This window comes from Ranitomeya imitator, chromosome 8 (genome assembly GCF_032444005.1).
Source record: "Ranitomeya imitator isolate aRanImi1 chromosome 8, aRanImi1.pri, whole genome shotgun sequence".
NCBI classification, from domain to species: domain Eukaryota; kingdom Metazoa; phylum Chordata; class Amphibia; order Anura; family Dendrobatidae; genus Ranitomeya; species Ranitomeya imitator.
The window spans coordinates 10,225,950-10,250,738 of NC_091289.1; the positions used below are offsets into that span (position 1 = coordinate 10,225,950).

General features: G+C 47.8%; 1 protein-coding gene across 1 annotated transcript in view; it reads right to left on the minus strand.

Moving 5' to 3' along the window:
- Positions 1 to 24,789, minus strand: part of SLC6A6 (solute carrier family 6 member 6) — a 43,073-nt gene that overhangs the window by 12,510 nt on the left and 5,774 nt on the right. Inside the window, exons 2-6 of the mRNA XM_069736252.1 lie at positions 19,062 to 19,298; positions 18,065 to 18,199; positions 15,825 to 16,059; positions 5,187 to 5,319; positions 4,791 to 4,925 (exon numbers count right to left, since the gene is read on the minus strand). Of these exons, the coding sequence (XP_069592353.1) occupies positions 4,791 to 4,925; positions 5,187 to 5,319; positions 15,825 to 16,059; positions 18,065 to 18,199; positions 19,062 to 19,290 (867 nt within the window). The 5' untranslated portion in view covers positions 19,291 to 19,298. The remainder of the gene's footprint in view (positions 1 to 4,790; positions 4,926 to 5,186; positions 5,320 to 15,824; positions 16,060 to 18,064; positions 18,200 to 19,061; positions 19,299 to 24,789) is intronic.

Below are 24,789 nucleotides of genomic sequence, written 5' to 3' on the forward strand. Positions count from 1 at the left end.
AATCCCGGACATACATACACACACACATACACACACACATTCAGCTTTATATACAGTGGGGCAAAAAAGTATTTAGTCAGTCAGCAATAGTGCAAGTTCCACCACTTAAAAAGATGAGAGGCGTCTGTAATTTACATCATAGGTAGACCTCAACTATGGGAGACAAACTGAGAAAAAAAAATCCAGAAAATCACATTGTCTGTTTTTTTAACATTTTATTTGCATATTATGGTGGAAAATAAGTATTTGGTCAGAAACAAACAATCAAGATTTCTGGCTCTCACAGACCTGTAACTTCTTCTTTAAGAGTCTCCTCTTTCCTCCACTCATTACCTGTAATAATGGCTCCTGTTTAAACTTGTTATCAGTATAAAAAGACACCTGTGCACACCCTCAAACAGTCTGACTCCAAACTCCACTATGGTGAAGACCAAAGAGCTGTCAAAGGACACCAGAAACAAAATTGTAGCCCTGCACCAGGCTGGGAAGACTGAATCTGCAATAGCCAACCAGCTTGGAGTGAAGAAATCAACAGTGGGAGCAATAATTAGAAAATGGAAGACATACAAGACCACTGATAATCTCCCTCGATCTGGGGCTCCATGCAAAATCCCACCCCGTGGGGTCAGAATGATCACAAGAACGGTGAGCAAAAATCCCAGAACCACGCGGGGGGACCTAGTGAATGAACTGCAGAGAGCTGGGACCAATGTAACAAGGCCTACCATAAGTAACACACTACGCCACCATGGACTCAGATCCTGCAGTGCCAGACGTGTCCCACTGCTTAAGCCAGTACATGTCCGGGCCCATCTGAAGTTTGCTAGAGAGCATTTGGATGATCCAGAGGACTTTTGGGAGAATGTCCTATGGTCTGATGAAACCAAACTGGAACTGTTTGGTCAGAAACACAACTTGTCGTGTTTGGAGGAAAAAGAATACTGAGTTGCATCCATCAAACACCATACCTACTGTAAAGCATGGTGGTGGAAACATCATGCTTTGGGGCTGTTTCTCTGCAAAGGGGCCAGGACGACTGATCCGGGTACATGAAAGAATGAATGGGGCCATGTATCATGAGATTTTGAGTGCAAACCTCCTTCCATCAGCAAGGGCATTGAAGATGAAACGTGGCTGGGTCTTTCAACATGACAATGATCCAAAGCACACCGCCAGGGCAACGAAGGAGTGGCTTCGTAAGAAGCATTTCAAGCTCCTGAAGTGGCCTAGCCAGTCTCCAGATCTCAACCCTATAGAAAACCTTTGGAGGGAGTTGAAAGTCCGTGTTGCCAAGCGAAAAGCCAAAAACATCACTGCTCTAGAGGAGATCTGCATGGAGGAATGGGCCAACATACCAACAACAGTGTGTGGCAACCTTGTGAAGACTTACAGAAAACGTTTGACCTCTGTCATTGCCAACAAAGGATATATTACAAAGTATTGAGATGAAATTTCGTTTCTGACCAAATACTTATTTTCCACCATAAAATGCAAATAAAATGTTAAAAAAACAGACAATGTGATTTTCTGGATTTTTTTTTCTCAGTTTGTCTCCCATAGTTGAGGTCTACCTATGATGTAAATTACAGACGCCTCTCATCTTTTTAAGTGGTGGAACTTGCACTATTGCTGACTGACTAAATACTTTTTTGCCCCACTGTATTAGATGTCCGCTAGCAGAACTTCTCGCCCTATAGGCACAGGCTATCTGATAACAGCGTCGGGAAGTCACTTTCTCTGCAGCCCTTAAAGGGCCTAAGGTTAGAAAAACATGGCCGCTTTCTCCTAGAAGCATATTTGTCAAATATGTCCAAGTGCTGTGCTAGTAAATGAAAGATCAATCTGCAACTTGGCTGATACGACGTGACATACACGGCAAGACATGGCTGGTACGACACGACATGCACAACAAGACATGGCTGGCACAACACGACATGCACGGCAAGACATGGCTGGCACGGCAAGACATGGCTGGCACGGCACTACATACACAGCACAACATGGCTGGCACGACACTACAGGCACGGCAAGACATAGCTGGCACGACACTACAGGCACGGCAAGACATGGCTGGCACAACACAACATGCACGGCAAGACATGGCTGGCACGACACTACAGGCACGGCACAACATGGCTGGCACAACACTACATGCACGGCAAGACATGGCTGGCACGGCACTACATACACAGCACAACATGGCTGGCACGACACTACATGCACGGCACGACATGGCTGGCACGACACTACAGGCACGGCAAGACATGGCTGGCACGACACTACAGGCACGGCAAGACGTGGCTGGCATGGCACAACATGGCTAGCAGGACACTACAGGCACGGCAAGACATGGCTGGCACGGCACTACATACACAGCACAACATGGCTGGCACGACACTACATGCACGGCACGACATGGCTGGCACGACACTACAGGCACGGCAAGACATGGCTGGCACGACACTACAGGCACGGCAAGACGTGGCTGGCATGGCACAACATGGCTAGCAGGACACTACATGCACGGCAAGACATGGCTGGCACGGCACTACATACACAGCACAACATGGCTGGCACGACACTACATGCACGGCACGACATGGCTGGCACGACACTACAGGCACGGCAAGACATGGCTGGCACGACACTACAGGCACGGCAAGACGTGGCTGGCATGGCACAACATGGCTAGCAGGACACTACAGGCACGGCAAGACATGGCTGGCACGGCAAGACATGGATGAAACGACAACATGGCTGGCACAACACGCACGGCACGACATGGCTGGCACGACATGCACTGCAAGACATGGATGACACGACACGCACGGCAAGACATGGCTGGCATGACATGCACGGCAAGACATGGATGACACGACACGCACGGCACGACATGGCTGGCACGACATGCACGGCAAGACATGGATGACACGACACGCACGGCACGACATGGCTGGCACGACATGCAAGGCAAGACATGGATGACACAACACTATATGCAAGACAACATGGCTGGCACGACACGACACGCACAACAAGACATGGCTGCACGACACTACCCCATAAATTGCCACCAGACCCACAGTGCGATGCAGGCGCCTCCTGCTGCTCCCTGTACATTCATCCACAATGACGGAAGACTGTTACATGGTGCATGGATGTGCGGTTCTCTATGCAGAAGTGTAAATGGCCCCGAGGAGATGTCCCCTGTGATTGCTCCTTAGTAACTCTCACCGATACGGATTCCTGAGCGTTTATTGCATTTCCACTTTGCACAATTGGTTCCTACGGCATCTACATGAGCGGCCAGTAAGGCTTCATTCATTGTCAGATTAGATGGGAACCTTTGTTCTTCAACTAAGGAGCAACTGCAGAAATATTAAAGGATTTTAACCCCTTGGAGATGCAGCTGTTTTTTGTTTTTGCTTTTTCCTTCTCTTCTACCAAGAGCCATCATTTTGTTCTTTTTCCCTCCACATTCCCATATGAGGGCTGTTTTTCTGCAGAAGGAGTTGTAGCTTTGAATAATATTCATTTCATCTTCTAATGCACTGGAATAGGGAAAACAAATCCAAGTGTGGTCAAAATGGTAAAAAAAAAAAAAAAAGTTGTTGGTTTTTGGGTTTTGCTTTCCCAGTGTTCAATGTATGATAAAAATGATCAGCTAACATGATTTTCCAAGATTGTTCAATTATACGATACCCAAAAAAGGTGATTTTAAAAAAAAATATACAGAAAAACAATTTTTTTGAACTCAGTAACTTTTTTATTTTTCCGTCTATGGAGCTGTCTGAAAATTTTTTTTTTTTTTTTTTTTTTTTTTGGGGGGGGGGGGGGGGGCTGCAGTTTTTTTGCCACCATTTGGAGTACATACAATATTTTGAGATTTTTAGATTTTCTTTTTATTGCATTTTTTGAGAGGTGCAGCAACCGAATAAAAGCAATTCTGCAGCCTAAACGTCTTTCTCTTTATGGCACTTACTGTACAGGTTAAATCATTTTAGATTTAGAAAAGACTGAACTTTGACAGACGCGGCGATACCATATATACCGTATGTTTATTTTTTGAAACTGAGAAAAGGGAGGTGATCGAACCTTAGTATTTGTTTATTTATTAATTGCTTGGTTTTTTTAAACATTTTTTTTTTGTTAAGTGTATTTTCTTTATTGAGTCCCTTTAGTGAACTTACAATCAGTTGCTCAAAATGAAAATGCTGGCTGTCACGCAAACACTAAGGCAGCGGTGACGGGAGCCCTCACCCGGCCCTGGCAACCACATGTGATCGCGCGACACGAAGACTGCAAGCCTGCAATGCTGGTGTCAGAGAATGACTGCATCATTTAACGGGGTTTTATCCACAAACAAAAGTATAATTTAATCAAATAGATCTTGGAGTAATAATAATTTCCACAAATGGATGCGTTTTGATAAAATGTTCCTGTGCTGAGATAATCTTATCAACGTACCGCCGCTGTGTACTGTGTAATGGCTGTGGCCATGTTCCTGCACGGTCAGACACAGACATTACACAGCAGGGACACATTTATAGGATTATCTCAGCACAGGAACATTTTATCAAAACACATCCAACTGTGGAATAATTGATCCAAAATTATCAAGAAAACTCTCAGGTGAAAAAAAAAAACAACAACAACAAAAAAAAAAAAATCAGACGTCTGTTTGAGGCCTGACCCTGCATCACCTGCACCCGGCGTGTGACACACGTATGCGTTACATCAGGAGGGAATTAGAGAGTTTCTAGCCGGCTGCATAAAAATGGCGCACTCACCTGAGGGTCTGCTAAGCGATTGATGTCTGGATACAGATAAAATTTGATCCCTTCTGCGGCTCCGGGAAGGGTGACCCCACGGATCAGCAAGACGATAAGCATAATGAACGGAAACGTGGCCGTGAAATATACGACCTGCAGGGAGAGCAGAAAACACCACGGTCAGGGCCGCTGAGGCCATACAGGGAGGCTTTACCTATGGGCATGTGGGCACATTTACAGGAAATGGCACAGGCAGGATCCGCATATTGTGTCTGGCTGCCATTCTCTGGATGCAGACCGCTGCGGCCTTGGCGGACACGTGATGATCAGTGGTGCTCCGATATACAGACGGTGACGTGATTTCTTCACATCTACTGAAGCACAAGACTAGACGAGCGCAGGGTCCCATCTTACCTTCCCCGTGGAGCGGACACCTTTCCAAATACAGAAAAAGCAGATGACCCAGGTGAGCAGGAGGCACAGCGCCAGGTCCCACTTCACTATGCCAACATCATCAATTCCCTTTGATAAACTAAGAACTTTATTCCTAAAAGAAAGAGGAAAAATCACAATCACCTCGATGGTAAATGGAGGTTCCCTCTAAGAGGCATCATCACAGGGTCACACCGCACCCCTGGCATACGCTCCTATAACACCCCGATGGAGACGTCCTTTGGGGCCTCATGGACCGGTATAATTGTCCTAGCTCAGGCCACTATGGCCGGAGGGACCATCACGTAATCTCCACTTATGAGGAAGGTAAATTGGCTTGTGACAAACGATGCAGAACCACGGATGGACAAGGTGCGCTGCGGCCAGGATACTGAAGACTAAGTGATGCTACTTATCCTCAGTACGGCTCCGCCACTGATCATTAATCACAGGGTTTGGCTTTCATGTTATTTTATTTCTTCCCATTGGCAGGACGGACCCACAACAAATGCCTGGAACGTCTGGCAGAGAGCGAACCGTCCTGCATCACATAACGAGAGCAAACCTAAGGGAAACGGCAGGAGGAATCTCCAGTCCCCTGGTGCGCACAGTATGAACCCCGGACCCAGGAGCTCACAATCTAATGTCCGGCCGGTGTCATCCATCTTTCCCGGGCTATGGAGAGTGCTTGACTACACAGAATGACCTATGTTTCTGAGCTGCAGAGGGGCCACAATGGGCCTGCCATAGAGAGGGGCTGCCAGTCACAGACAGTTGGGTGCCCCCTTTGTAGGAGGTGGGGTGGCAGCCATATTGGTTAGACCCAGCTTTTCCTGAATGAGATAAGTGGACAAACCTTTCATTTCTACATTTTTAACTTTACGATTTTCCTCCTAACCATAGACATACACATTCCAGCGACGCCAGAGCCGGGCCGACCATCGTCACTTCTGACCCCCATTTCCTGAACATCTGCGGGTCCCGAGAGAACGTTATTCGCATTGAGTAAACAAAGCCGCACATTGGCGCCACAGTCACTAAAACATGAAAACCGCAGCATATTTCTTCTTCACCTTTTTCTGACGTGATATGGAAACAATCAGCAAGCAGGTCAGCTGCCGCAGCCAAATATTTCTCTTGTCCTCCCTACATTCTGGGGATCACTTATAAGGAGTCAGTAGACAGGTTGGGACCCCGACTGCCGGTGGCCAGACAACTTCCTAATCAGTGAGAAGTAGCCACCAGCAATAAAGAGGTTAAAAGGGTGAAATTGTCACAAATCAGCTCATTTATTAAATCCCAAAAGAGAGGCCTCATTACCCATAGCAACCATTTACCGTAGCAACCGTTTACCCAGTGTAGGCTGTAAACTGAAAGCCACGCTCTGATTGGGCACCACTGCAGCAAATCAGGAGGCTCTTTTCATTTCCCGCAGAGCCTTAAATAAATGAGAATTGGAACCTGATTGGTTGCTATGGTAACTCCTCCATTTACCCCTTGCACCAATTCTGAGAAATTCGAGTGCATTAAGTTCCCTTTAGAGGCTCTGCTGCTCTCAAAGCTGCAGCAAAACTAGAGGGATGAGGACATCAAAGATTCCAGGGTCTATTTTAGATCTAAACTATTTATCATCCAACTTCCCGGACAGTAAGACGCCACGGTCAGAGCGAGCAGATGGCGAACGGCGTCTATTAATATCCGAATAAATACAATATATCAAGTAACACAAAGAGATATGAGTCACCGGCGGGTAAAGGGGTCCTCAGAATTCACATGAAGGAGCCCCCAAACTCTATTCAACGGTTACACAATATGATCCCAGAAAGCTGGACGGCGACCACACGGCCAGGATTACTATGCCCACCCGAGTGGTCAGGAATCGTATAACACATCGGTACCTCCAGGTTTCTCTAGTCCTGGACAATCCCTTTAAGTACAATCCACTATACCATGAACGGAGCTGTCACCATCGGAGGGCCATGGCCCCTTCAACAAGCCGATCAGTGATGGTGTCTAGTTGGACCCCCACCAATCAGTTGGACCCAATCAATCAATTTTTGTTTCTGCACCCGTCTTTCATAACTTTTTTATTTTTACATCGACATAGACTTTTTTTGTGGGACGAATTGACAATTTCTCTATCGCCTTTCATTGGGGGACACAGGAACCATGGGTGTATGCTGCTGCCACTAGGAGGCTGACACTATGCAAATAAAAAAGTTAGCTCCTCCTCTGCAGTGTACACCCTACCGACAGGAAGTAGGATATTCAGTTTAGCTTAGTGTCAGTAGGAGGTGGACACGGATCTTTCATTAGACCCTTATCTACCTCAATGTGCGTCGTTTCTTTTCAGGTTTCCGGAGGGATACAGGGTGAACAGTCACACCTGTACTCCCACAATACGGACTATGAGTACGGCGTGTACTGCCACCCCGTATCCTCATAGATCCCTCTCCAGGACCAAGATCCTAGCACACAAGCGTGTTCAGAAGTCCGGTCCTGGCTCCGTCCCCCACCCACTCGCCCACCAGAGCCTGTCGGTTGGAGGAGACGAGGTCGTCCACCAGCTCCCTGGACGTCTGATATCTTCCCCGGATTGAGGTTAGTCAGAACGGCGTGGGATATTTTAGGTGAGTATTCCACATACCCCCCCATGCTGTTCCGCCTGAGAGCCTCCACTAATCCGGGGTGGTCACTGGAGCAGTCCTAGTTCAGTGCTGCGCAGTTTTTCCCCAGGCTGCCTTGGCCTGGTTGGCGCCTTATTGGCCCCACGCGTGGCAGCCGCGCTACTTTGGTGGCCGCATCTCTGAGCCTGGCTTATAGGTAACCACGCTGCCTTTTTCCTGCCGCACTGTGTTCTGACGCTGCGCCGCGGCCGTGCAGCCAGCCGCGCCATTTCCTCCCCCGGCGCTGCCCCCTTTCTGGCAGCCGCACCGGCTTCCTCCTGCAGCCGCACTTCTTTTCTATCACAGCGTGGCTGCCTTGCAGGCAGCCGCGCCGCTTTCTTGTGGCCGCACTTTCTCTCCCGCAGCGGCGACCTTGCAGGCAACAGCGCCGCCTTCTCCTGCGGCCGCGCTGCGCCTGTATTTGCAAGGTCACCGCACCGTTTTTTCCCGACGACCGCGTCCCTCCCCGGCGGCCGCCGGCCCCAAATTTAGGCCCCGGCTTCTTCTGGGGCCTACTTCCGGCGCCGCGTCTCCTCACTTCCTTTCCCTCAGGCGGGCTTTTCTCCCGCTCGGCTTTCATCGGCGAGCTCCGCCCCCGGCGCCATCTTGGTGCACCTGGCCTGGCGGTTAGCCCCGCCCACTTTTTCCTGCGCCCCTGAAAGGGTTTTTTCGGCATCAGGACCACCTGGCGCTGGCTCCTCAAAGCGCATAGCCTGGCGTCCTCATCCCTTGCGGTTCAGCATTGCAGCCGATCCCGGACAGAAGAGTGTCCCAGAAGTCTGCTCTGTCTGCCTGCACCCCTGCGTTAAGGACCATCGACATCATGGAGTGCAGCTTTCCATCCATCACCTGTTGTGAGTAGCTCTGATGCAGACTGACTCTCTCCTCTGCTTTCCTGTCCCCTAACCTTCTGGCTTCTTCAGGGGTTCCTTCGCCATGTCTAATCTTAAGGGAAGTCGCTTTTGTCCTCCCTCTTCTGGCTTAGTCTAACACTTTGCGTGTTCACCTTAGGCCCACCGCAGCGTCTGCCGTGAGTACCTCTGCACCGCAGACTGATACTCTCCCCTTCTGATTTTTTTCCTCGGACCCGTTCGGTCTAATTTTAAGGGAGGTCGCTTCCGACCTCCTACCTTTTCTCAGGCAGGCCTGCAGCAACCCACATTATGCTCACCGCCCAGGACCCCCCCCTGCTGCTCCGCCTCAGAGCAAAGTCCCCATCCTCTCTGTCTCTATCAGTAGCGGATCTCACACGGGTGTCCCAGATCCTTGTGTCCGTGCCTGATCGGTTGCCCCTGCAGACTTCCGTAGTAGCCAGCGGGTCGCAAGAAGCTCCGTCCAAGTCTTCTAATACAGGCCGCGAAAGATCCAGACAGGAACGCCGGTCTGAGTTCTCTTCTTGGTCCATTTCGCCCCACGGTCCTTCTCTGTGGTCGACTTCCCCCTGGTCTTTCCCCCCGGAGTCAGGCGAGGCTTTCTCTGATGCGCCTTCAGAGGATAATTTGGGTCCGGATTCGAACCAAATCGCTAACATGAGGGATATGGTTCAAAGCCTCATTGGAGCGACCAATCAGACCTGTGGCATCAAAGATTCCTCTACGAAACCCGCAGATCAGGCGGTTTCGTTTAGACGGTCTAAACTACCTCCCAAGGTATTTGCTCCTCATCCTGAATTCGAGGAGCGTCTGGCCAGAGAAAGAGCGAATTCGACCAGACGTTCTCAAGGAGACAAGCGTCTTGGAGTCTCATGTCTCTTTCCTCCGGATCTCATTGCCAACCAGAATGAGAGGCGTTAGAGAACGACCTCTCCCCCTGTGGATCCGTCGGCTGCTAGACTTGCCACCAACACAGTCCTTACGCTGTCCGGTGGGGCGGCTCTGAAAGATTCCATCGATATGATCATGGAATCCTTCGTGAAGTCGGCTTTCGAAACTGCCGCATCATCCCAATGCCCGGCTTTGGCTTCCACTTGGGTTTCGAAGTCTGTATCCGAGGGGCTAAACAACTCCATTGGGGCATTCAAGCTGGAGCTCCATCAGGCCGGCTGGCGGAACTTGCCACCCAGATTACTCACGCCGGGGAATAATTTGGTCCCTGGACGTCGCGTCTTCTGCCGCATAGGCGCCCAGTAATGTTGTTGCCAGCCCTCGCACCGTTTTGGCTCAAGAGTCATCAAAGAAGTCCCTTACGAGCCTGCCTTTTAAAGGTTCACGTCCTTTCAGTTCCAAGCTGGACCAAATTATTAAGGACGCCACTGGCGGCACCAGTCCCCTTCTCCAGACCTCGCCTACTTCCCCTTAGGCGGCTACTTCGGTCTTTTCGACCTTTTTCGTAAGTTTTGCGGCATCAGATCCTTCTTCGCATCAGCAGAGGCCACAGGCACGTTAAGAGAAGGTATTCTTCGACTCACTCTTTCCTGGTGTGCCCGCTACTCCTAAGGTGGATTCTCCAGGTCCTGGACTGGAAGTTCCACCTAGGCATGACCCACGACTAGACCCCAGCCCGTTTCTCAGGCTGGGCAACCGTCTTCTGTTCCTCAGGGACGTCTGGGTCTCCTCAGTAGAGGATGCATGGGCCAGGGCACTTGTATCCTCTAGATACAAAATCTTAATTTCACGGTCCTGGGATCGTTGTCTTCGAATCCCAACCTCCAAGAGACCCCGCTCTGGTCCCGGGTTTCTTTAGAGCCATTGTTTCCCTCCTTAAATCCGGGGTAATCGTTCCCGTCCCAGAACAGGAACGGTTCAACAGTTCACAGGCTTCTCTTCGAATCTTTTTGTACTGACAGAGGACGACAAGGTTCGTCCTAGTCCGGATCTCAATTTGCTGAACAGGAAGTTTCGTCAGAGACACTTCAGGATGATATTACCTCGTTCAGTAATCGCTTCCATGGAGGCTCAGGAATTTCGGCTTCAGGCTCCCGAAAGTCTATCCACCTTTCCCGACATTCTAGCCGTTGCAGGTGGCTCGTCAATAGGAAGAAGTTCCGTCTTGTTAAGCGCCTCGTATCTCCGGGCATGTTCTTCGACACTTGTCGGACCAGAGTCTTCCTTCCCGAAGACAGGATATCCCTCCTTTGTCAGGAAGTTCGCTTGCTCCTGGGTTTTCGGTTCCCCTCCTTTCCGATGGGCCTTAAAGGCCCTAAGGAGGTTAGTTGCAACATCGGAAGCAATTTTACCTTTGCCGTTTCATTCAAGACTTCTTCAGCAGGCTATTCTATCACAGGGGACATGTCTGTCTTCTCCCTGCATCGTCCGATCCGGTTTTTCTGGGTCAAACGGTTCCTCGACTGGTGGCCGAGGTCACTTCTCTTATGCCAGAGTGGATCCTTCACAGCATATCCTTCCTTCCAGTTCCCTGGCAGGTGGTGACGACGGACGCCGGCCCGCTCGGCGGAAGCGCGGGGCTTTGCCTCCTGTTCTTTCAGGGTTGTTGGTCGGCGCAGGAGTCCTCTTTGCCGATCAATGTCCTCGAGTTCAGGATCATCTTTCTGTCTTTCCTTCACTGGGTAAGGATTCTCAGCAGCCTGCCAATTCGAATCCAGACAATGACACACCAGTGGCATGTCTACCACCAGGGGTGGACTTGGCGTTCTCTGGCCTCGGCCGAGATTCCAGGATCCTCCTTTGGACAGAGGCAACGGTCCTGGTGAGCTCTGCAGTGCATGTCCCCGGCGTGGACATTTAGGCCGCGAGGGCCTCGCGGCAGGGGAATGGCCCTTCAGGAGGTTTTCCTATCGGATTGCTCTTCCATGGGGGACTCCAGTGGTGGACCTCATGGCGTCCTGATTGAACAGGAAGGCCCCTCGGGTCGGCCCAGGGTCCTGTGATCCTCTCGCAGTGGTGTCACTCTGGCCATTCCTTGGTTGCAGTTCGTGCTCCCCTATCGGTTCCCACGCCTTCCCTTGCTTTCCAAGCTGTCGAAAAAAGATCAAGGCTGGATGGGTGCCGGTCATTCTGATCGTCCCAGATTGGCCCAGGAGATCTTGATTTGCAGACATCGTCAATCTTCTCGCGGACACCCCGGGTGCCTTCCCAACGGACCCGATCTACTGTCTCAGGGTCCATTCTGCCACCCGAATTATCGGTCGCTCAGTTTAACGGCGTGGCTGTGGACTCCACAGTTCTAAGAGCGTCCGGTCTTTCGGCCCAGATGGGTCACTCTATAATCCAGGCTGGGAAGCCTTAGTCTTCTTCCAGGATCTACTATCGTACCTGGAAGGCTTACTTTCGTTGATGCGGGTCCAACCGCTTTTCACCTATGTCCTTTTTCCCTGCCTTCCATTTGGTTTTCCTTCAGGCAGGACTGGATTCGGGCTTTGCTCTCAGTTCCCTAAAGGGCCAGGTTCCTGCGCTCTTCTTCCCTTTTAAGAAGACGTTATCTTCTCAGCCACAGGTTGACCTTACTTCAAGTAGTAGCCCACGCGGTCCCTCCGTACAGGGCCTCTGTGGATTCATGGGGTTTAAAGGTTGTGTTGGTTGTTCTTAGGGGTTCTCCCCTTTGAGCCTTTCAGGGAGTTTTCCCTGTCAGTTCTATCTCGGAAGGTGGCTTTTCTCAGGTCTATCCCTTCGATCCGCCGCGTTTTTGAGTTGGCGGCCATTTCTTGCCGACCTTCTTTCTTGATTTTCCACCAGGACAAGGTGGTCCCAGGCCTCCACCTTCCTTCCTTTTTCGAGGTGGTTTTCATCTTTCCACCTCAACGAGGACATCGTTCTACCTTCCTTTTGTCCAGCTCCGACTCATCCTCTGGAGCGATCGTTGAACAGGCTGGGCCTCGTCAGGGCAGTGAGGATCTCCCTGGCTAACACGGCTGCTTTCTGAAAGATGGATTCTCTTTTCGCCATCCCTGATGGCGTGCGTAGAGGTCTGCTGGCTTCCAAGGCGACTATTGCTCGCTCTATCAGAACGGCTATTTTGGAAGCTTACCGGGTCAAGAACAAGAGTGCCCCCTCCTGAGAAAGGCTCACTCTACCCGGGCAGTCGGCGCTTCCAGTGCGGTACGTCATGGGGCCTTCGCCGACGACTTTGCAAAGCGGCTACCTGGTCTTCCATCTACACGTTTCGCCGAACTACGGCGGACTCCAGCCTGGGCAGAAGGATCCTGCAGGCGGCAGTGGTGAGTCCTCGGACTTGATGGAAGTCTGTTTTTTCCCACCCCAGGGACTGCTTCGGGACGTCCCATGGTTCCTGTGTCCCCCAATGAAAGGCGATAGAGAAAACAGGATTTTTGGTTGCTTACCGTAAAATCTGTTTCTCGGAGCCTTCATTGGGGGACACAGCACCCTCCCAGGTTGAACAGCTCTGTTTACCGTTTACGTTTGAGTTCTTTGAACACTCTTTGAGTGTTTGAAACTGTTAATCTATGGAGCGCCGTGGAATTTGTTGGCGCTATGTAGATAAAGTTTATTATTATTATATTATTATTCTTTCTCTTTTACACGTTGCTTCTCCTACTGCTTTCTCACTAACTGAATATCCTACTTCCTGTCGGTAGGGTGTACACTGCAGAGGAGGAGCTAACTTTTTTATTTGCATAGTGTCAGCCTCCTAGTGGCAGCAGCATACACCCATGGTTCCTGTGTCCCCCAATGAAGGCTCCGAGAAACAGATTTTACGGTAAGCAACCAAAAATCCTGTTTTTCTACCATATAACGTACTGAAAAATGGGGGAAAAAAATCCTAAGTGGAATAAAAAAAATTGCAGTGTCATCATAGTTTTTGGTTTATTTTACGGTGTTCACTGTGTGGCAAAAAAAAAGGCGAGAACATCAATCAGTACGATTACAGCTGAACAGAAATTGTATAGTTTTTTAGAATTATTCTAGGGAATTTAAAAAAAAAATTCTCAAATATATACCTTATATTACTAAAAATAAAATAATATGATGCCTATTACTTAGCCCCTTTATATGGAGACATACGTGGGTTTCATTTTTATGTGCCAAATGTAGCAGTTTATTGGTACAATATTGGGGTAAGTGACAATTTGATTGTTTTCTATTTTTTGGAAGTGAAAAAAAAAAAAAAAATCCCAGAATTCCTGATGATCTCTCTCCGATGTTCACCTTTCAGGTTAATTAACTTTAGATTTTGATTGGACTTTTACAGACTTAATGATACTAAATCTGCTTTTAAAAATAAATAAATAATAAAAATTCTACAGGGAAAAGGGAATGAGTCAACTATTGTTTTTATGTAATATTTTTAAAAACTTTTTTTTTATTATTATTTTGCACTATATTTTTTTTAATCCCCCTATATAACTTGAACCTGAGATTGTTTAATCGCTTGTTCCAAATATTGTAAAACTTTAGTATCACAGTATATAGAACAAATGACGATTCATTCTGAAGACAAACCTCCAGTGGGGCTTCATGCCTGTACAAAGATGGCGACAGTTGTCATGGGAGCCAATCAGAACCCTGCGTCACTAGCCCTAATTGCCGCCGATAGAGGCAGGTACTGGCTGGGTTATACCTGTCCTGTATGGAGCAGTTTAAGCTCCTGAGCCCTCTCTATAAGCTGGGACCCTCCATAGGATATATCATTAAACTTCAGGACAACCCCTAAGACATGATCCGTACCTGGAAAAGTTGTGGGACAATTACACGTCATTTAAACCAAACATTCACAACTTTCTAAACAGCAAAATCTGGCAAGTTACACACCCATACAAACCTGTCACCAAGTTATCTAGGAAAGCTGGGTGACAACGAATATGGCTGCCATTACAGCTCCCCTGGGCCAGCTCATTTCAGATTATTTTTTACACCTTTGTTTCTCAGATTCCTCCCATCTCAACGTCCACGAGGGTTCTGACCCCAAGCAGGTGCCAAGATGACATTTACTCTGTTTGCCAAAGCCAAGATGGGACGGCTCCAAACTTTGCAGTCAATAATTAACCGACAGGACAAATAAAGCTATCACTGGGCGATTATATGCAGGGAAGGGGAAGTTACTGATAAGAAAGTCCCATGGGCGTTGTAATATAAAGTTTACAGTAACAGAGTGACCCACATGTTGGTGGAGGGTGAGGGTTTAAAAGGTATTCTCATTGCATTAAAGGGGATGTCACCTTCTGGAAATCCCCTCATCTATAACCTAAAGGTGCTGGAAAACATATAAAATAATTAAATAATAATAAATCTATACTTCTATCCCAAAAGTGCTGCTCTGAGCCGGTGTCGTACACAAGTTTCGTGAAGTAGACAAAGTTGTGTAATTGCTGCAGCCCATCAGCAGCTGATCGTCTGCAGCCGTCACAGTTAGGTCTGAGCAGACGAGCAGTGTTCATGTGACCAGACTGGTGGGGGATACAAAACTCAGAGCAGCGGCGCCACTCCGAGAGGTAAGTATTGATATATAGATATATATATATATATATATATATATATATATATATATATATTTTTTATATATACTTTATCCAGTCCCAGTAGTGGAAAACGTCTTTAAGCGATGGAATATTACTAGGAAAATTATGTTTTCCTCGCAGATGTCACTCGCCGTCAGACACTGGCAGAAGTGCCGAAGAACGTCAGGAGTCTGGTTGGGCAGTATATGAAGCCCAAACCAAAATGTTACCACAAGTGCCGGATCTCGGTGACCCATCGCTTCTGGGCTCCTGAAAGCCACGCTCGTTTAGTTATACGCCACAAACCTCCATGTTACTGCATCCCTAGACCAAGGTGGAGCACAGCTGTGCTTGAATACATCACCATTTTCAAGATTTCTGCTTGCTGTCAGTGAATGCGACGAATATGAAATATGGTTCTGATCATGTACAGCTGCCACAAATACATGACTTCTTCAAAAGCAGGAACTTAGGACATGTTTCCAGCCTAAAAGTAAACTCTGAGTCTCCATTCACTGGCGGCAAGCAGGGGCAGGTAATAGTTGCAGATATCCTTTAGTGTCTACCCCTATAACAGCCCCGACATCGGCCTCATGTACTCACTCCCAGAACTCTGTCACCGGGGAGGTGAAGTTGGTGGAGTTCAGTGACAACCACGTGGTCCTGTTCTTCCGAAACGTGTCCTCCACGCAGGTCGGGGTGTTCCACAGCTGGTGGCACAGGGCCCACGGCAGCTGACTTTGGAAAGACTGGAACAAGTAATAGACCCCCCAGGCCAGGATGACAATGTAGTAGACGTTGAGGAGAGACACGATGACGATAGAGGCGTAGCCGATTCCTGGAGAGGAGGAAACACAAAGATGGCTGTAACTACAGGAGATTTACATGGAGATACATGGTGTGTGCTGGATCTCTAGTAGATCACGTGGCGGCCTTGGCAGGGATCACTGGGAACGAGGTGACGCTACACGTATCCTGCAGCCTAATGGACTATTATTACTCTGCATAATGGCCGCATCCAACAGGACGCTCACATGGAAGCGACACCCAAAAGTGAGAAGTGCGAGAAGCAGAAGTGTCACAAGTGCAGAGAAAGGATGTTTCCACGTCCGACATTTCGGGCTTATCCTAAAGCCGCAGGTCTCGCCTTTCTCGAGAACAAGGTCGAGGCTTGACTATTTATGGAAAGCGCTGCACATACACCCACGTACCGCCATATATACACAGACCGCCATATATACACAGACCGCCATATATACACAGACCGCCATATACCGTATACATAGACCACCATATATACACAGACCGCCATATACCGTATACATATACCACCATATATACACAGACCGCCATATATACACAGACCGCCATATACCGTATACATAGACCGCCATATATACACAGACCGCCATATATACTATACACAGCAATATACACAAGCACACACTAGAGTATATACACATCTAAATACACAAACTTTCACGCAACCGTTTTCCTGAATTGCGCCCCTAATTTCCACTTCTTTCCTTCTGCACTTTCCCTCTCCTTTGCTGCCAGGTTTGTGTAACGTTTTTCGTATTCTTGGTGTACAAATTTATGGTGATATCTTTATCCTGTGATTTGTGCTTTACGTCTCTCATAACATAACTGACTGTCCCTGTCATAGTCTGGGGCCTCAGCTCTCAGCGAATCATCCCTGACTAAGAAGCTGAAGACAGGACAGGCCCAGAATAGCCCCTGTAATGTGACAGCAGAGCTCTGCGCCCAGCGAGACCGGAGTGATCACATCTCACATCACTACTGCAAAGTCTGCCGCCGGATCTCACCAATCTGGAGTCTAAATGTATAACGAGAATCTCTCATAAGATGTAAGAAAACGAGTGTCGGCGTCACTATCCCGCACCCCCAGTGTCGGCGTCACTATCCCGCACCTCCAGTGTCGGCGTCACTATCCCGCACCCCCAGTGTCGGCGTCACTATCCCGCACCCCCAGTGTCGGCGTCACTATCCTGCACCCCCAGTGTCGGCATCACTATCCTGCACCCCCAGTGTTGGCGTCACTATCCTGCACCCCCAGTGTTGGCGTCACTATCCTGCACCCCCAGTGTTGGCGTCACTATCCTGCACCCCCAGTGTCGGCGTCACTATCCTGCACCCCCATTGTCGGCGTCACTATCCTGCACCCCCATTGTCGGCGTCACTATCCTGCACCCCCAGTGTCGGCGTCATTATCCTGCACCCCGAGTGTCGGCGTCATTATCCTGCACCCCGAGTGTCGGTGTCATTATCCTGCACCCCGAGTGTCGGCGTCATTATCCTGCACCCCGAGTGTCGGCGTCATTATCCCGCACCCCGAGTGTCGGCGTCATTATCCTGCACCCCCAGTGTCGGCGTCATTATCCTACACCCCGAGTGTCGGCGTCATTATCCTGCACCCCGAGTGTCGGCGTCATTATCCTGCACCCCGAGTGTCGGCGTCATTATCCTGCACCCCGAGTGTCGGCGTCATTATCCTGCACCCCGAGTGTCGGCGTCATTATCCTGCATCCCAAGTGTTGGCGTCATTATCCTGCACCCTGAGTGTCGGCGTCATTATCCTGCACCCCGAGTGTCGGCATCACTCTCCGGCATCCCAAGTGTTGGCCTCACTCTCCGGCACCCCGAGTGTTGGCGTCATTATCCTGCACCCCGAGTGTCGGCGTCATTATCCTGCACCCCCAGTGTCAGCGTCACTCTCCTGCACCTCAGCGTCTCTTAATCTTCAGTACAGGATTTTGCAGTCACATCATGGGGCTGAGGAGCAGAACAATGGCTGCGATCGCTGAGGTACAAGGTGTTCCTACCTGTGAAGATTGGGCAGATCTTCTCCCAGCAGGTGATTCCACCCTCCGATGTAAACTGCCCTAAAACAACCTCCAGGAAGAACACAGGTAACCCACCTCCAAACAGGAAGATGAAATACGGGATTAAAAAAGCACCTGTAAAAAAAGTAGCAGAATGAAGTCAGTAGATACCTGAGCTGCTTCAACAACCAGGTAGGAAAATTACAGGAAAATATAATACTCTTCAGACTTCCTTCAGTAAGAAGCGACTGATATAATAAGACCAAATGTCCCTATGATAACACTGAACTGCCAGAGCAGAGGGGCAGAATGTGCTGAGATGAGGAGCCTGTGAGCAGAGGAGCACGGCTCGTTACCGTACAGTTATATCGTCTAACGAGTCCTGCACCTCCGCATTCATTACACAACCAGGACAGATTGACAGATTCCTACTGAATGACAGCAAGCAGAGGTCCTGAAAACATAATGAATGCCTAAAGGAACTACGGTATATTGGAAAATTACCAAACCCTTCATCATACATTACACGCCAGTTCTCACTGCTTGCTTTCAGTGAACAGAAACCCATTGTGACCCAGTCCTACTCACACAGCTGCAGTTTGTTACAATGTATCAGTGTAGGGAATGCTCTGTACATAAAACACATCCCGGCTCATTCTCATTTCATGGACTTAAAGCCAAGGTTGGGACAACAACAACTTTAGCTGTGACATAGGTCGCGCGCACATTATCAGGTCGCTCAAAAATCTATTTGGTTCCCACTTTTTGTCATTTACTCGTGGTAGTGACAGCAACCGAGCGACCCAAATTCACCTGCATTACAATAAAGTTGTCGTGTGGTCCCAGTCGAAAACGCAACTGCACTGACACATTGGAGCAAGTTTCAGCTGTGTGAGCAGCACGGGGTCTGATCTTCAGTCACAGCAGAGAATCAATAGAAACCCCAGTGTACAGACAGCGAGGCCATGGTATGTGTGCAGGACATGCGGTCACTCACCTCCGCCGTTCTTATAGCAGAGGTACGGGAACCTCCACACATTGCCCAGACCAATGAAGCCTCCGGCCACTGACAGCAGGAAGTCGATCTTGCTGGCCCACTTCTCCCTCTGCGGGGGCTTCCCATCCGCCTCATCCTCCGGCCGGGTCCCCGGACTCTTGCCTGGAAACGGCTTTAGGATGTCTTTGTGAAAGTCCTTCAGATACTGCAGCTTTTCCTTGTTGGACATCTTTGTACCTAACAGATAAAAAGGTGACATAACGGAGACATGAAGGGCACGAGAGCAGCTGACCAGGGGGTCCGACCCCAGCATTTCATCCACGCACCTCGGGTTTATGCTCCAATCACACCCAAAGCTGCATTCAAAATGTAACACTGCAAAGGTGCAAATATGCATCACAGAAAAGTCAACTGAACTGACGATTTATGTGTAATGAGGCCAATCTCCCATCAAGAACACTTGTCCAAGCTGAGCACGAATATACACATGTATGGGGGACTTATCGGGATGGCGGACAAGTAAGGCAGGTGTATGGGATCCTTGTAGATAATCGTCATCTGAGCTCCCACAATGCACTGCTTCCTGGTAATAAAGTGCAGAATGGTGCGCGCAGCTCTGGGTGTGAATGGAGTACTAGGATACGCATGTCTCACTGCAACTTTGCTTTTGAATAAAACCAGAAGTCAAAGTGTTTGATTGAAAAGTGAAGGGGGTTTTATGAATGGACAAGACCCTCCAAGCATGAACACCCCATCCCCTCCCGAAAGCCAGAGGCGAGGAGACATCTGCTGGTCTGTGACTCACCCTCGGTGCGTGACATGAGGACACAAGGAGTCCGTGCCCTCCATGCCCAGATAATGCCACAGGGGGCAGGAAACAGATCTATTTTCCCAACGCCAATATCAACCCTTTCTCTGCACACATCCAATTGTGGAACTTATTATTATTCCAAGATCTACAGAAGAACATGGAGAAATCTGGCCTTTCCATCCAACAATTCATAAAAAAAAATTCAGACTTTATTGGAAAAACATAAAACCTTGGAATTCAATTCACATGTTAAAACCTGACGCATTTCTGGAGCGCTTGGTCGTAGGATATCCCATAACTAAGGTATGACTATGATGCCGGTGTGCACCAGAAATGCGTCAGGTTTGTGACATGTGAATTGGATTCCAAGGTTTTATGTTTTTCCAATAAAGTCTGAATATTTTATGAATTGTTGGATGGAAATGTTCCTCTGATCATTAGCCGTGCTTCACCAGCAGGGTCGCCACCAACCACTTTAGACTTCAACCATCATACACAGACTACTCAAATATCTACCAATTTCTCCTTGAGATGCAGATTATCCATCAGATCTACCAGAACAATCTGTGCAATATTAGAATTAACTACACAAGAAAGGGCGCTGCGGTGTATGCCCCAATATCCGCTGCCAGTCAGGTCACCTGCTGATCCCAGCGTTCTCCGTCTCTTCCGTGCGAGGCGGCTCTGCACCTGCACCGTCACATCTCCAGGGTCACAATTATCTTTTAATGATGTTTCTACACAAATAACCCAACAGCAAAAGAAATGTTCCTTAATTATGATTACATCGTGAAGTAATGAGCGAAACGTTATCAGATCTGTTAACACTTCTGCGGCCGGGGCTTGTGTAACGGATAGCAGAGCCTCAATACGCACGATAGGACTGACAGGAGTCACCATGACATCACTGGTCGCATAAAGCGCTGGAACCAGCGGCGAACATCAGCTCCGCCACAAAGTGTTGGCAATTTACTTGGTGCTCTGTTTAGCAGGGGTTAATTCTCTGGTGTACGCCCTCTGCCATCTTATTATATTGATAATACCTAATCTGTCTATGACAGGAGGCGAAACGGCGAATAGATAGCACCCAGGAGTTAACCGCCGCATTGACTTTCTCTTGACATAGAGTATCATTATACAGCTGCAATAAAGAAGTTCATGAAAAGGTGAAATCCAACCCATAACTAAAGAGCCGAGCCTGTGCTGTGGCATCACTGTGTGCATTATCAATGTGCTGTGGCATCACCGCGCGCATTATCAATGTGCTGTGGCATCACTGCGCGCATTATCAATGTGCTGTGGCATCACTGTGTGCATTATCAATGTGCTGTGGCATCACCGCGCGCATTATCAATGTGCTGTGGCATCACTGTGTGCATTATCAATGTGCTGTAGCATCACTGCGCGCATTATCAATGTGCTGTGGCATCACTGCGCGCATTATCAATGTGCTGTGGCATCACCGCGTGCGCCGTCCCTGTGCTGTGGCATGACCAAACGTGTGGTCCCTGCATTGTGACATCACTGTGTGCATGATCCCTGGACTGTGACATCACTGTGCGCATAAATCTAGTGCTGTAAAGTTAAAGGGTTGTTCTGCAATCTAACAAAAATGTACATTTTAACATAGATAATGCAGTTTTTGTAACCGCCTATGACAGTATATTGGCCCCTAGGTCCCTCTTAACAGCATAGTCTGAACTGTGACTAGTGGATGGTAAAGAGTCCACGGCGCTCTTAGCCCTGCTCATTGGAAAAGCCTCCTATAGACCCATTAGATTGCTAGTTGTGGTCCGTCCGGGCATCGCGGTCTATGTACAAACGTGAAACACGGATGCCCGAATTCAGCCTAAAGCCTCAGCTGAGGACATGGCCTGCCCCTTTAAGAATCATTAGGTCTTATTAATATACACACCATTTGCCATCATGGATAATCAACACAAGTCTGAGGAGAGCGGCCGTCAACATTTACATTTCTTTATGACTGAATCGACTTGAAGTTGTTTTTTTTCTGCAAATATTGTATAAGATGCACTGGGGTCAGTTGACCTTCATCTCCCTCCTATCTGCATTCTGTTTATCTCTTCCCATTTCCTCCCATTTTTGTTCTTACATACACGATTTCTCCATGTATTTCCTGGTGTGTGTTGTAACCCTTCCCTTTAAAAAAAAGTTAATAAAAATAATTTGAAGAAAACTTACATTTCTGCCTCATCCTTCTGGAAGGTAATCAGTGAGCAGCCAAATAATGTCAACCAATCAGATCCCTTCTTTCATTTTGTAACCTGCATTCAGAAAATGAGAGCTGGAATCTGATTGGTTGCTATGGGCAACACCTCAGCCACAGCAGGTGTCATCCCTGAGGCCTAGTCGATCATGGTAACGCCTGTGGCCACAGCTTTAGGTGTATTATAATCATTGGTGAAGGACCGAACTCGTCCCCAGAACTCGCTTATTAAATGCTAATCATTTTATCCAATAATTATGAGGTTCGCTGTACAGTCTAATGGAAATTTCCATCCTGCGCAGACGAGCCGCACGTACGGCAGAAATACAGAAACCACTTCCCGTTTCTATGGAAATCAGCTGATATTTTATTGGCATTTTTCTTTCATGTTGACAGAACACATACCGTAAACCATAGTAGGAGGAAGCGGCCGCTGGGGTGAAAGGTGACGGCGACACTCGGCGTGACCTTTACTTAAAGGGGCACGCTACTTTATAGAACTCAGATTTCCTGTTTTCATGTGAACAATAACTATACTAAGAAGTTCTGCAGCTTCCGCACAGACTTTATTTCAATAATGATCCATTTTTAAGAACTCTGCTTCTTGTCAGTAAATGGAAATGTTCTTCTTTATAAACACAGAAAAGTCCAAGCTGCCGGTGCGCTGTCCGGATATAATAACTGGAACAAACCCTCCGCTGTGTGAAGTATTAAGAAAATGATTCGTTCACCAACAGCAAGAAGAAACATTGAGGGGGAAAAAAAAAATAAAATGAAGAATCGTTGTAGAACTTTCCATTTTTCAATGATTAAGCATTCGTCGTTTAGATGAATCCGCTGCGACGGAATAAACTGTTCTCTGTGTGGGAGCCATGATTGAAAATGGCAATGAGTGGGAGCGCGCTGTGGTTTCCATGACAACGGATGCTCTGGTCGCCCCGGTTGTCGCCAATGCGCAGACATAAACATAACAATAAAAATGTAAAGCAGCCGATGACAGACGGGGAAGCTGTGGGGAGCGGCACAGGCATCATGGCGTTATCGCTTCCTCCTCCTCCCTCCTGCTGGGGAGAGACGAGCATCCGATAGATCCTCATCCTCATCGCATCTTTCTACCTCATTTGCCTCAAAATCATACAGACTGGTGCATAGATAATAGATCAGAAAGTTATCGTCAGAAACTGCGCAAAATACACCATAGCGGGTCTGCGCTGGACACAAGAGACCAAATAGCGGATCACGTGAAAATCCCCGCTTTAACCCTTTCCCAACCAGACACATTTTTGTTTTTGTTCCTTTGCTTTTCCCTCCCTTTCTCCTAAGAGCCATAACATGTTTTATATAGGATTGTCCTATATAGTTTTTTTTTTGTTTTTTTTAAAAGCACTCGGCGCGGGAACGAAACGCGTAAAAATAAAAACTACAAAATTGTTATTCCACTCTGGAGCGGCTTCCTTTATACAGCAGGGCGGGCGACTCAGAAACGTCAATCTCCATAGACATAGCCGTACGAGGGATTACCGTATTATTTTCCCCCTTATTTTGTGGGTTTATTTTTCTTTATTTTAATTTACATTATAATATAAATGAGAAATGCAATGCCCCCATCATTTCTTGGATTTCGTTTTTACAGCGTTCATTGTGCGGTAGAAATGACCTGTCGGCATGAAATTCCAGGTCAGAAAGATTACAGTGATACCACATTTACACATTAGTGGCTCCAAAAAATGTTAAAAATAAAAAAAATCCCACCCAATTGTTTTGACATTTTTTGTGCGGCACCCTATAGTTTGTATTGACACAATTTGGGGGTACAATAGTGACTGGTGTGTTTCAGTTTTCTTTTTATTTTATCATATAGGTAGTGAGATCAAATAGGCTTAAATTTCTTAATTTTTGCATTGTGAAAAGGGGGAGAATAAAACTTTTTTTTTTTCCTTGTGTTACCTCTTCAAAAACTAGATATTAAACAGCAGCCATTTAAGGACATCATTCATAAAAATAAAAAAAATAAATGATTGCCGGCAGCGGCTTCTCCTGCAGCCATTATCATGGCAGGGCATCATTATAAAGCTCCTGGAGATTATGGATCCAGTGATACACACTGTATCTATTCAGTGCAGGCAGCGAGAATCGTGCATGTCCATGATCTATACATTGTACCTACCACTTAAATGGACACTTCGGTAACTAGTGAATTTTTACGTTGTGTAATTATTTCGGAGGATATCCTTTCGAAACTCTCTACCAAATACTTTTTGGCACCAATATGTTGCTGCTGTTCCGGAGCAGATCAAGCTGCAGCGATCGGCTGATACATCTTGTTCTCCACGCTCCTGCATGGATTTGGTTGCGTCCACAACATTTACATGCACTTGGTTTGAACTGAAATCTACAGGTGAAATATCATGACATCACTGTGAATTGTGGCACACTGATGTAGCAGATCTGGGGTTGCAGATACAACTTTGCAATTATCACAAAACTGATGTCATGATCAACTATAATAACTGTGATAATTGTTAAGTTGTATTTATAAGTAGAGTTGAGTATGTTCGGAATCGGTGGCCGAATCTCAATTTGCCATATTCGTGCCATATTGGTACCCTGTTTGTGCCGACTATGTTTGATGATCGGTTACGAACATATTCGGTAATTTCTACGCCCATCAACTCCAATGACGTTCAGCT